General features: G+C 40.2%; 1 protein-coding gene across 3 annotated transcripts in view; it reads left to right on the forward strand.

Moving 5' to 3' along the window:
- LOC310957627 (receptor-type tyrosine-protein phosphatase F) overlaps window positions 1–13,382 on the forward strand; it is a 166,785-nt gene that overhangs the window by 81,628 nt on the left and 71,775 nt on the right. For all 3 annotated transcript variants that reach the window (XM_083928273.1, XM_083928272.1, XM_083928274.1), the window contains exon 5: window positions 12,681–12,869. In XM_083928273.1, coding sequence (XP_083784399.1) covers window positions 12,681–12,869 — 189 coding nt within the window. The remainder of the gene's footprint in view (window positions 1–12,680; window positions 12,870–13,382) is intronic.

Consider the following 13,382-nt stretch of genomic DNA (forward strand, 5'->3'; position numbering starts at 1 on the left):
TGGCCTCACTGAATATAAACACACAGGGTGATGCATGCTGTCACTCAAAAATGATGATCAAATTGATATTTGAAGGGTCAAATGCAAGTCAAACTCTCACTTGCACCTGAGCACCCTGACCCCTACAGACAGTTCCAGTATAATTCTGTATCAAATCAATATGTTCATGGCTTCATGCTGTTTTCATTACTTCATTTAAAAAATGCTTTATGCTAAGCCATGGTTCAACCTTGTTGTCGTTTGGAATTTTTTAACTCAACTGTTAACAGGAGGTCTTTTACATTTAATTCCCTCTCCATGGCCGTGGAAAACCATTGTGAATCAGAAGTTGGCCGAGATAACTAATAAAATATGCAAAACAGTTGTTGATTAAAGCAAATGTTATATTTTAAAAATTCAGAACAACAAAATCAACACAAGAAATTATTTTTGTGATAGACCTAAGAGTAAAATAACTTTTGATTTCATAGATTTCTAAAAGTTGCCTTATAATATAAGCTCTAGTTCATAATGTGTTGCACATTGTATTGGTTGGTTTATTATAGATCATTCATTCATTCATTCATCTTCAACCGCTTGTCCCTGTCGGGGTCGCAGGGGACTGGAGCCGATCCCAGCTGACATCGGGCGTGAGGCGGGGTCCACCCTGGACAGGATGCCAGTCTATCACAGGACACATAGAGACAAACAGAGACAGACAACCATTAACACCTACGGGCAATTTAGAGTCATCAATGAACCTAACACGTGCATGTCTTTGGACTGTGGGAGGAAACCGGAGAACCCGGAGAGAACCCACGCAGACACGGGGAGAACATGCAAACTCCCCACAGAAGGACCCTAGCCGGGATTTGAACCAGGAACCCTCTTGCTGTGAGGCGACAGTCCTAACCACCACCGTGTTGCCTGTCGGGTTTATTATAGATGAAAAAGTTAATAAAAGCATGCACATCCAGACGATAAATACAAGGTGCTGGACAAAAGAACATGTAAAAGATGGAGAAATAGAGTCTGCACACTAATGCGTCCATGGACATATAATTATTTAATTTAAGTGTGTGGACTCTTTTGTATAGAGTCCTGTCTCTGTCTGTCTCTGATGATTAGAAAACACACATAGAGACAACACGCCACAAAAACCCTGAACAATGAAAGACAATTACCAATCCTTTATATGAAAGCCCTGTGAATTGATTTATGACTATGGTAACTTTTAGGCAACAGCTGTTGTCATGTTGAAGCATATTAACTATAAATAGTGTTTCTAATTTATTTTGTTTAGTAGAACATACCACCTTAAAAATTACCAAATTAACACATCACTGATTAAAACTTAATAAACTAAACTTAAACTTAATTGCAACCCTTTTTATTATAGCACATTTGCTACATCATATTGATGGCACATTTCCATCTCTGTAAAAAAATAATAAGGTATAAATAACATATAGCGCACAAAAACCCCCCACCTGCCATTCGTTTCTTTGTTAGTAATAAGGTCCTTAGCCTGTACCCCAACAGGTAAAGAGCAAGGTCCACCTTAAAGCACTGCAGGCCAATGAGTCAACGGCTCCCCAGGCCCTGACTGGCTATGGATGGATGGGCCCGCTGCATGTCAGGGGGCTTCTAATACCTACACTCAATGAGCTGGCTAATGGGAGTCCTTTCACCCTGACCCCTTTTTTCTCACACATTTACACACCAAGCCCTCTTGGCTTACCCACTGGGCCATAGAATGCCGGAGAACGGCTTGACTCACTATCAGCCTTATAGCTTGGCCTTAAGCTTGACATTTTTCTCATGTTTAAGGGGCATAGTCCCATTTTCTCTAAGCTGCTAAGCTGTGTTTTTCAAGGTTGTAGTTGATCGGTCTGCTTACAGCTGTCAAAGGCACTGTTGATTTTGCATGCATTACATCCGCATCAATATTTGTAACCTGTTTTGTAAGGGGAGGTTGACTGTGTAAGCATGCTTAAATGCAGGTCTGCCCTGCTTAACACTCACTGTGTAAGGGCATGATCACCAAGTAGTTCGAAGCACTTATTTGTTTCTTTCTTATTTGTAAGATAAGAACAATACCTCACCCAATTACTGACTGTGACTGTCAGGAAAGCAGGTGTATATCATCTCCAGATGAAATTGTGTAGAGGTTACAGCCAAGATTGTATCAACTACAGAAAACTAAAAAATGAAATGCTCAGTGGAATATTAGCCTTAGATATAGTTAGTTGAATCTGATCTGGTTTTGCTGTAAACATGATAATATATAGATATAATCACCCCTTAAAACATGTGTAGCTACCAGCTAATTCACTATAACCGAAGAATAGTACCAGCCATCGAGCAATTTGTGGTCGAAGGTCATGTTTCAAAGTTCCATCATGGTGATATTTCTCTGTCCTCTGCTGCTGTTGACTAGCAATGATGAAATCATTGCATTTGCCTCTTTCGAGGCGAGCATTTAATAGGTCATGTCACAGTGTGATATTTGTGTACACCCATCACTTCTGCAAACCACTACAAGTTGGAGGCTGCCAACATTGACTCAGGGGCAAGCTCATGAAAAGATTGCACAGTTTTTGATGCTAAACCTGCACAAATAAGACAAAAATAAACTATAATTCTCAAAGCACCCTCAAATGGTGAAATGCACCCGTAACTGAACTGCTAAACAAATGCTATTTGCACATATTTAAATAAATTTGTCCGCTTTCTATGCAAATTATCCTAATTGCAAAAACAGTCCAATTCACGTAGATCAGCACTAATAGCCACATGACACGTATTAGTATCTCCAAGGTGCTGGTGGTAACTGAGGGCGCACTCACACTGTCCATCCGTACCGTGCCCCGTGCTTTAGGGTACTTGTCCCCCCCTCCTTCTCCCCCAGCGGCCCAGGCCTGTTTGTACTCACACTACCTGCCTATACGTCATCACGCCGTAACATGTCACACACATTGATTGACGTCATAGCGATGCGTCACTTTGTTGTTTGATCTTTTGGCCACATAATGGAAAGCAGCGCAGAAAACATGGTAACGTTTTTGGCTTTGTGTTTTTTTTGGACTCATTGTGATGCGGCACGACCCCATTTAGTCGATGTTGCAAGGCGACAACTTGTTTTAAATGTCTGCGCATGGTCCGTCCTTTTTTTTCTATGTCCGAACAGGCGCACATAAAATGACGCCAGAAGCGCCGTAGGCCTCGTGCTTGTACACCTGCGCACGCTCGTGCTCGTACAAAAGCCCACCTCTCCCAAACGCGCCGTGGCCGGCACTCACATTGGTCAAATAAACTAGACTTTAGCCGTGAAACGTGCTTGGGCACGGTACGGATGGACAGTGTGAGTGCATCCTGAAGCACATTTAAAAGGGTTGTCCTCCGCTTCAAATCATGCCATCTTCTTGTACAGTCTCAAGGTTTGCATTTGAAACACCAACAGCACTGACAGACTGGGATTTAATATCCCTGCATACATGCCCAAACGTTATGGGCATGTTTGAGCTGTAATATCATACTTGGCAGACAGCAGTTGTAAGAGATGCACAGTTCATGGTGCTATCAGTGGCCACAATCCTTTTTTTGTGAATTCACCTGTCTGTGTATTATTCATTATCTTTGACTGAGGGAATAAGTAAAGGCTGTCACAGGAGCCCAGTCAGTGAGGATTTAATTAACAGAACCTGCCACATTCAGAACTCATAAAAGCCACCCCTATCTGCTGTAATTACACTAAACATGTCACAATAAAGCTCTGCCAATGATTAATTTGAGTTGTGGAAAAGATCAATTAATTCATTTATTTGCAAACCACCGCTCTGCTTCCTTTTGTAGACCAATTTCATTAACCGTCACACTTCCTGATTTTTGGTCTTGTCCTTGTTCTTTTTCCCGAGACACGTGGAGGAATAGCCTGTCTTATTAGCCACATCGTATTACCACAGAAATGTACCATGAACCTCTAGGTTTTTCCATCTTCGAGGTAGTTACATTAAAAATCAGTAGTAGACCACAAACCATGTACTCCGTAATACTATAATCTCAAGGGTCTTCAATCAAACTCCTGTTGGTGGGAAGTAGAGCTGTAATCTCAAAATGAAAGCCTACAGCTGTGCTACTCATATAGTATAGTTAATGGAGGATGTGATTCTGTGCAGCAGTGCTTGTCCCACAAGGTGACTCGGTCAGCATAACATGTGAATTCAGAAGACCACCCTTGGGTTGCAGTAATGGTCGGAGGCCACGGTTATGTACTAACTGGTGCACCGCAGCATAAATAACAGGCGCAGGGCATCTGGCAGGGCCGTAGATCATACTGACGACAGTGGAAGTATGCTATCAGATAGGAGAAAAAGGGAGTAGAGAGGAATAGGAAAGTGGAGAGAAGGAGATGATAAAAAGAAAGGGAGGGATGTAAGGAAAGAAGGGAGTTGGGGGGGAATTGGATGAATGTTATTGATTATCTGCCTGTAGGCGAGGAAGTAAGGCCAAATGTTCTGCTCTGCCAGACAAAAAAAGTGTATTATTTCAAAGGTCATGGCATGCATTACAGTCTTTTTACTCCAGGTACACTTCGATAAACAGCAGAATAACAGCGCTGGGATATGACCACCAGTATGTAGCACTGAGTGTACCGACAAAAACACTGTTACTACCGTAGCCATTAAGTTTCTGTTATGACTATGTTTTTGTCACGGTCTGTTGCCTGCAGGTGTGTCTGTGTGTGCAGTTCATCTATCCTGAGCATAGTTTGTTTGATGCACTACTATTTCCATAGCAACTGCCGTAACACCTGGCCTGAGAGACAATGTGCCAGGGATAGCCGGCTCGACAGGATGTTAAGACGTATTCCAATGCAAATTTCAATGCATATTGTACATTTCCCTCCATTTCCACAGAGATTTTCACAATTTTCATTATAACAGTACCACATCAATGGCCACCTTGCCGGGTCTTTGATGTCGGGTGTGCTGTGTCATCCCTGTTGAGGAGACCTCTGCAGTGGGAGCTCTGCCAACTAGTATTTCTCAGGAGAGCAGGAGGGTCCTGCTCACATGTGCTGCATGGAAGCCTTGCCCTGTGATGTTTTGCAAGTCAAAGGGCGCAGCTACATGAACATAGGTCTGTCTGCCTTTCAGTGGGGCTTATTAGTTGCTGCCTGAATGTCACAGAATTCAAGAAACAGCAGCAAGCTTAACTATCAAACACATACACGGTGTAAGTTGACTTAACCACAGGAAATGTTAATAAGTAATAGCTATAACAATGTAGGCTATTGGTAGTGTAACTGGAAACACTGTTATCTCTCTGTTCCTTGAGGGTGGCAGGGGGCTGGAGCTGATACCAGCTGGCTAGGGGCAAGAGGCGGGGTACACCCTGGGACAGGTTGCTAGACAATCAAAGGGCTGACAAAGAGACAGACACTCCTACGGGCAACTTACTGCCCGTAAATCCTGTGCAGTTGAACATTTTCCAAGTGAACTTCCTGACTGTTTTACACACCATCAGCCATCAAAGTATTCATGAAGCTCTTTTCTAGTTAGAGTTGGCTTTCTGTGCTGCCACTGCTGACACATCTCACACAGTTCCTAATCTCAGGCAGATGCAAATGTCTGTCTCGACGATGTTCTTGGCTAGAAACAGCCACAGGCCATTTGCTTTGTTTCTGCAGACGGCTCGTCAGCTTTTTACTGCCAGATTGACTCGAGACCAGTTGAGACATAGACAAGACTATATTTAGTTTCCCTCACAGGTTGGGCTAGCAGAAAGGTGAATAATTAAAAGGCTTTATCGGATAAGAAAGGGAAACACTGAGACTGCAACCCTTGTTGTTTTTTTTTGTTTTTTAACAAATGCAACCGCTATTAAAGATTTAGTCATCAGTTAAGAGCTAAATGCCGCATGTCCTCACCGGGCCAAAAGAAATACCTGAAGCCCCTACATAACCTCTAGAAGTACATAAACCCTTTTTACCTATAAAGACAGTCACAGTGCACTGATGTATGTTTTAAAGAGTAGATTTTAGAGCAGTAATATTTCATGAGACAAGTGACTGTGTGGTTGTCACTGTGGTCCTTTGGTTCGCACTATCAAAGGAGACATCACCTTTAATTGTTGTCATCCATCACTTGGCAACAGGCACACGTCGAGATCATAAGGCCTTTTATTTCTTGCTTGAAATGAGATCAGCTCCGATGTATAAGGAAGGCTTACACTCACTCTATCACCTTAATTTTTGATGGCACATGTTGATGCTGAATTAGATTAACTATTAATACAGAATGAAGCAAGATGGTGTGGCCAGCTTGCAAGCATGCACACAACTCCTGTTTCATATTGTAGCAATGTTTTTACATCAATATTCCTGAACATATGCTTCCTGACTGCATGTTTTCTCTGAAGGGACCTTTGGCTGGCGTAAGAATAAGTATAATAAGGACGGCTATATGAGGACATACTGAAATGGAAATGAAGCAGGCATTTTTTTTTTAAATGCAAAACTTCTGTGTTTTGTGCCACTGTGTCAGCGCTCCCCTGTTATGAAGGAACTGGGGTGTCTGGAGTGTTTCCCCCTATCGAGATAAGTGTGTTTGAGTTGAGGGAAAAACGCTGGCTGACGTTAGTGTGGGATTGAGCTCCAGAAGCCTCCCAGTGGGAAAGGAGGACAGGGACGAGTCTCTTTCAGCAGGGCTCTGATTAGACCCATCGCCCTAGCTGCCACGCTCCACTCACACTGGTAATTGGAGCTGGCAGGAGGTTGGCATGCACCCCTCCCCTATCCTCTCCTCTTCTCCTCCCTTCCCCTCTCCTTCATACTTTTCCCCTCTCTTCTCTCATCTAAACCTTACCTCACCTGCCTGTGGCTGTTACAGCAGAGACACACCTCCTTGATACAATGGGTTATGATTACTGTATCATGTTTTCTTAATTTCACTAATTACCATATTATTGCCTTTTCTCTTTACAAATGATGTTGCCCGTGGTTCCCCATGCCTTTTGCCAATGCCCCCACTGCTATCATAATTAAGTAGTTAAACCACAAAAACACTGCTGTAACCACTGTAAACACGTTCATCTGCTAAACTACTCATATTGCAGTATGACTGTGTGCGTGACAAATGAATGTTAGGAGAACAATGGTCCTTATTTTTCACAGCATGGAGGAACCAGTTCATGCTTACCTAGCTTTAGGTCTGACGCCTTTCTGCCTCTGGCCTACTCATTTGCAAAGCCAGGGCGTTTCTACTACTTTCTGTTATGACAACTGCATCGCAAGATGAAGCACTTTACAAATAAATCCCATTAAACAAAATTCTAAGACGGATAGACTCCTCTGTATGAGACATCTACGACACTATATTACAGTAGATCAGCAGCAGTACAACGCTTTCAACAATTTCAGACTGTTAAGTCTGCATACATTCAAAATAAATGACCAGTTTGGTAGTTACAAGTGTTACACACAATATAGGTGTTTTTTATTTTTTGCAGCATTGTTCATCTTAGTAATAAATCGCCTGTGGGACATTAGCGCAGGACTTTTGCCATTTTTTTCCTGCATGGACTAGACAGAGAAGGGGGGCTTTTTTGATTAATTATACTTCAGCACAAGAGGGCGTTTTTATTAACAAAGACAAGCATCAACCTGCATTGGCTTTCATTGGAGTCTCTCCAAATTTCCCCATTCCTTTTCTTTCCCCTTCAAATTAAAGATAACTGAACAAAGGCATGTTTTTGCTTTCCCGGGGTGACAAGTTGGCAGACAAGGCCAGCCGCAAGAGATGCAGTAAAAGGGCTCAACTACAGGCTTGAAATTATAGTTCAGCTTGACAAGACCTTTGATAAGTATAGAGTATAGAGATAACTTTAAGTTATTATTGTTTTTTTTAACCTAAATATACTTATATTAGATGTTGGCTGCATGATTTTGCAATTATTGGAGAGATTGTACCTTATCATACTGATCATTATGTTAACACTCTGACAAAAAATAAATACATTAAATAATTAACCATAACCAATTAAATAATGAACCATTAAACCTTTTAAAGAGTTTTTTTTTATAGGTTTAAAGGGTAAATCATTAAAACTAAGTCTTGCACAAAAATCACAAGATTGAACATTGTAAAAGAATGTAATGGTTCCCACAGGTCCTAGAAATTCTTGAGGTTTGTGAAGATTAAAAATATCAAGGCTTTGAAAGTTTAAAAAAAAAAACAGACATAAAAAAGACATGGGGGTCATGGGTCATTGAAAGTGCTTGAATTTTAATTGAATTTTGTGCCAGCCTGCGAGTTCTTATAAAAATGATCCATGTATCAAACTATGTTGAGTCCTTGAATTTGTAGGAATTGGGCCTGCAAAGGTCTTCAAAAATCCTTAACTTTAATATTTAGACACGGAAAATTCTGGAATGTGCTTTTAAGGAGTTGAATCACAGGGACTGTGCAAGCCTAGGCTCCTTCGACAGGGTGTTGAAATGTGAGGGGTCTGCATGTCAAAGACTCCGCTTCAGTCTGTGGCCTGGCCCTTGAGAGAACAATGGCACATTGGGACACATACTGGAGCTGGAAATACTGAAAAATAAGTGAAGACTTTCTCCTTCTTCTTCTTCTTCTTCCTCTTCTTCTTCTTTTTCTTCTTCTTCTTCTTCTTCTTCTTCTTCTTCTTCTTCTTCTTCTTCTTCTTCTTCTTCTTCTTCTTCTTCTTCTTCTTCTTCTTCTTCTTCTTCTTCTTCCTGCTCAAATCTTAACATCTAATATCTTTTCATTTTAACTTGGCTTAAACAGGCTGTGGGAGGTTTTGTAGTCCCAATTAAATCTTCTTCTTTTTTTTTTCTTTTTCTTTTTTTACTAAAGAAATGTAACTGTTTTTTTCTGTATTCTTTCTGGTTATGTTGCTCCAAAAATAACTACCGGTACACATGTATATATCATGTTCCCCTAAGAGTACACACTATAGAAATAACATTGAAGCTAAGTAATGCTCTCTCCTCCATATGTATACAATTTACCATCTTGGCAAAAATCGACACACCAATGGTGCACTCATCATACATACTGTGAAGAAAAATGTCTGGCAGTAGTAATGACACCTGCAATGTTCACCTGCAATGCCAACATTAAATAAAAGCTAGACATTCATGTAAAGCTTTGCAGCAGCAGTTTGCCATTTAAGGTATTCCCTGTTTTTGCTTCCTGATATGACAGAGCCGCTGACTCGTGTAATAACTTCTCTGGAGTCTTTCACCCAGTTTTACCAATGCTTTGCATTTTTTACAGCCCAGGGACTTTTGCCAATAATCTTAAGCATAAATATTTTTTAGGGAGCAATACAAGAGGTTTTGGTGGAACATAACCCATAACAGTTTCTTCAGTGAAAGGCATAGTTCCACAAAAACTAAATAACTTTTCCTTACCCATGATAAGGCAAGACACTGTGAGTACCAGTATGTTACAAATCTTGAGGAAGATTTTGATGAAATAAAGCATGACAGACTTCTCAATCCTCCTCAGTACAATCCCTGGGGTAAGTGACAAGATGTGATTGGTTGGTGTCATGCTTCATTGAATCGATTGGTGTCCACTATATAGATACTTTATACTAGACCTACTGTAGGAGGCGTCACCAATTTCTGTCTATGAGGTAAAGTGATTTGGGGAGCCCAACCACGTGTTAGGTGTACAATATGAATACATGGAAATAAACATTTGGAATCAGCAGAGGAATTGTAGATAGACTTTAATGTACAGACACTTGATTAAAGATCAGTCACCATCTTTTGGCAATATAAAGAGATTTTTGAGATGTCTCTTTATCAATGGAACACAAGGTTTTTGTACTTGTTCTTACTCAGTTTCATCATTTGAGTAACAGACTTGCAGATGTGCAAAGATAAGGTCGTTAAACATTTTAATTATCCATAAAAATGTCTTCTGAACATTAAAACTAACAATTTTACTAAAATTAAATCATTAAATACTGTATGTAATGTATACAAAAATCTATGATAAGCATTTTTAACTGGATTTTCTACCTGAACCCATGCCAACTGTGCTTCCCACTCCAGTGAATGTCTACATAAGAAAATCGGGTCCATGTCAGCAGGCACAAAGCGAGCACCTCTCAGGTGATCTGTGGCCATTATGAACATGTTCTAAGTGAACTGTAAGTAGGTGAGACTTGAGTTCAGCTCTCTGTAGGTTTGCTATAATTAATTAAATTTCCACCAAGTTTCTGGACCTTCAACATTGCATAGGGTGTTTTTCTACTAGATCTAGATCTCTCTCACCTTTTCCTTTCTCTTTTTCTTTGAAGGTTAGAGAGATCAAACCACAGAGGAACACAGAGCACTACTGTTACGATTATTCATATAATTTCAAATTGTACAGTATTACTTCATTGTGCGGTAGTAGAGGTATCCTGGTTTCAGGTGGGATGTCGGACACAAATCCTATATCATCAGACAGGAAGTAAGGCTCGCCAAAAAGATAAGAGGCCGTGCAGAGATCTGTCAACTACATCTGAATATGAGACGACCCGGGCTACAAGCCAAACACAAGGGTGAAAGCAGGAACAACTGATCTTCTGGGGATCAGAACAAAGTACAATACCCATGCACCTATTCATGCTCCAACCATATTTGTTTACATATAGATTTTTGATTCAGACAAGCCAAGTGAAGAGGAAAAATCATATCCATTGCATCCCTTAGGTTCCATCTTAAGTTAGGCAGCCTTCTTGCTGATGTAATTTGAGACACTAAAAACAAAACGTAGGTCAACATTATTAACGTTTGCTTAAGAAACTTGCATAAAAAATGCATGAGTAGAACAAAGATAGTCAGCAACAAATGAGTCAGAAGTACGTTTTAAAGGCGCATTTGTTGGGACTTTGTGCCACCACATGCTTATAATTCAGGTATTCCTTCATACAACATACTACTGTGTATTGTTCTTTTCATAGATGATGACTGATGTGAGGCAACCTTGTATCACTTGTTACACAGCTCACAATGGACACTGTAACAGAATATACTGTATTTGTTTCGTGTCTGATGAGTGAACAACTTAAATAATTAGGGTAATTTGCAGAGAATGCTGGCTCTCTCAATGCACACTGTTCCAATCCCAGCCCTACACTGTTGACCAGTCCATGGTGGCAGCTTGAGGTTAAATATTGTACGGCAACACACCTTATTTTTGTTCTCCTCACCTATCATGATACACCTTCTCTTGAATACACTGTAATCATTAGTTCACTTTAAGTGCATTGTTCAGTTTCACTTTTGTGACAGTCTAATCCCACTACTTCCTCAACTTTCCTAAAAATACAAATCTTTGTCTTAAATTCATTTTGTTCATCCCTGGAGACCAACTATCATTCTTTTTTTGCAAACCTGCAGTTATTTTCTCATGGTAAACCAAAGACAGGAGTTACAATCATTAGCACTGTTCCATGGATTTCGTCTTAGCACTTTGTCCCCAGGGACACATCTACATATGAGAACAGAGATAAAAGAGATTATAAGTTTAAGAGCAAGCTGATAATAAGATCTCTCAAGGGCCATTTGTGTTTCCTCTTTATTAAGGACGGATGGGAGGTAGGTCTGATTTACAGCACAGTTAGGCCTTGTCAATTACAGTTTTTGTGATAAATGCAACTTAATTGACCAAAACGAGGACCAAGGTGTTCAGTGTTTTTTGGATTTGCAATTGACATTTGGTCTCTTTAATCAAAGTTTATTAAGTCCCCTTCTAGACACTCTTTAAAGAATGAAAAAATACTGATCAGTATTTTGTTTAACATTTCACTCATGATATGTAATGTAGCTTATAAGAAACACTGTGTATACCTGTTAACCTGTTTACAAATGTGATTTTTTTTAATCAGAGATAAGAATTCTGTTACTGTTTTTGCCACCAACAAGCATTCTCAAACTTAACAAAGTTAGATTGTTTATTCTGAATAGCAGGGAGAACTCAGACTAAACAGTTTGTTCCTAGCTTGTTTACCTTTGTAAGGTAGTTATTTACGCTCATGGCTATAATGCAAGTGTTCCACAAAAGAAACACAACCTCTAAGCATTAAATGTCAATGATAGACATTGTTCATACTTACTAATCTTATGATATGATGTCACTATATATTTGAGAAAAACCTTTCACCTTCGAATACCAACATTTTCTTTAAGGGTTTAACTTAATGTGTTGTCATAGATATGCTGGTGCATTCATAATGATGAGTTGGATTATTCAAATAGGTTTGTTTAGCTTGCTAAGCCTAAGGCGACTCGTTTATGCATGGGCACCCAGAGACAGATTGCAATCCTTCCTCTGTCTAAATCTGGGACTCCCTGTGCTGGGTAATAAGCCTGCTATGACAATCAATGAGAGAATTTTTTCAAACCAAGTTTGAAATCCAACTCATACCAGATCTTCCATTCCCATCTATCATATTCTGCTCTTGCACTATTTTTGTGTGTTCCTGAAAACTGTGTGGCCTGTAGCACCTGAAAAGTACATGCTCTCTTTCTTCCTCACCTCTGTCCTTGCAAGCACAACAGCTTTCATGCACTCAATGCCTCTTGCAGCAATTGAGAGCCTATTCTGTCAGTATTCTTGTCACTCCACACCCTGTGTGGCTCATGTAACTCAAAATCTGCCCTCCCAAATTTTCAGAGAACCAGATTCCCCATGGCTTCCCCACCATCGATATGGGTCCTCAGCTGAAAGTGGTTGAAAGGACCAGAACTGCCACCATGCTGTGTGCCGCCAGTGGAAACCCGGACCCAGAGATATCCTGGTTCAAGGACATGCTTCCTGTGGACATCAGCAGCAGCAACGGGCGCATTAAACAGCTTCGTTCAGGTACAATTTGATTTGATCTGATTCAATTTCTTGAAGGCGTTCCTCTACATGACACACTGATAAATGTAAATATAGCAAAGGCAAGTTGCAGAATACAATATGCCCTCAAATACCAACAGACAGGAGACATTCTAGACATGAGGATGATGTGAAAACACAGAAGGCCTTTGTTGTCATGTATGACTTTATGTATTCTCTTTCATCACAAAGGGCATGAAAGTTTGATTCAAAGTTTTTCACATCGATTAGTTAGCTGAGTTTTGACAGAATTTTATTCCTCGCAGCTGAAGCCACTTATAAAGTTACACAGAAACTGGAATAAAGTTATTTCTGCATTCTTGCAATCTTTGACAGTGATGCATGAGCTTGTAGCCATCCAAAGTACAGAAATATTTTTTTCACCATATTAAATCATCTTTAATCCCCTCTTAAGCATGCAGCTGGGTGACAATGAGGCCAGGCAATGATGCATTAGCTGGGATTCAACCTTGCAAAAAATAAATTATTATGCTC

This window comes from Echiichthys vipera, assembly GCF_963691815.1.
Source record: "Echiichthys vipera genome assembly, chromosome: 15".
Classification (NCBI taxonomy): domain Eukaryota; kingdom Metazoa; phylum Chordata; class Actinopteri; order Perciformes; family Trachinidae; genus Echiichthys; species Echiichthys vipera.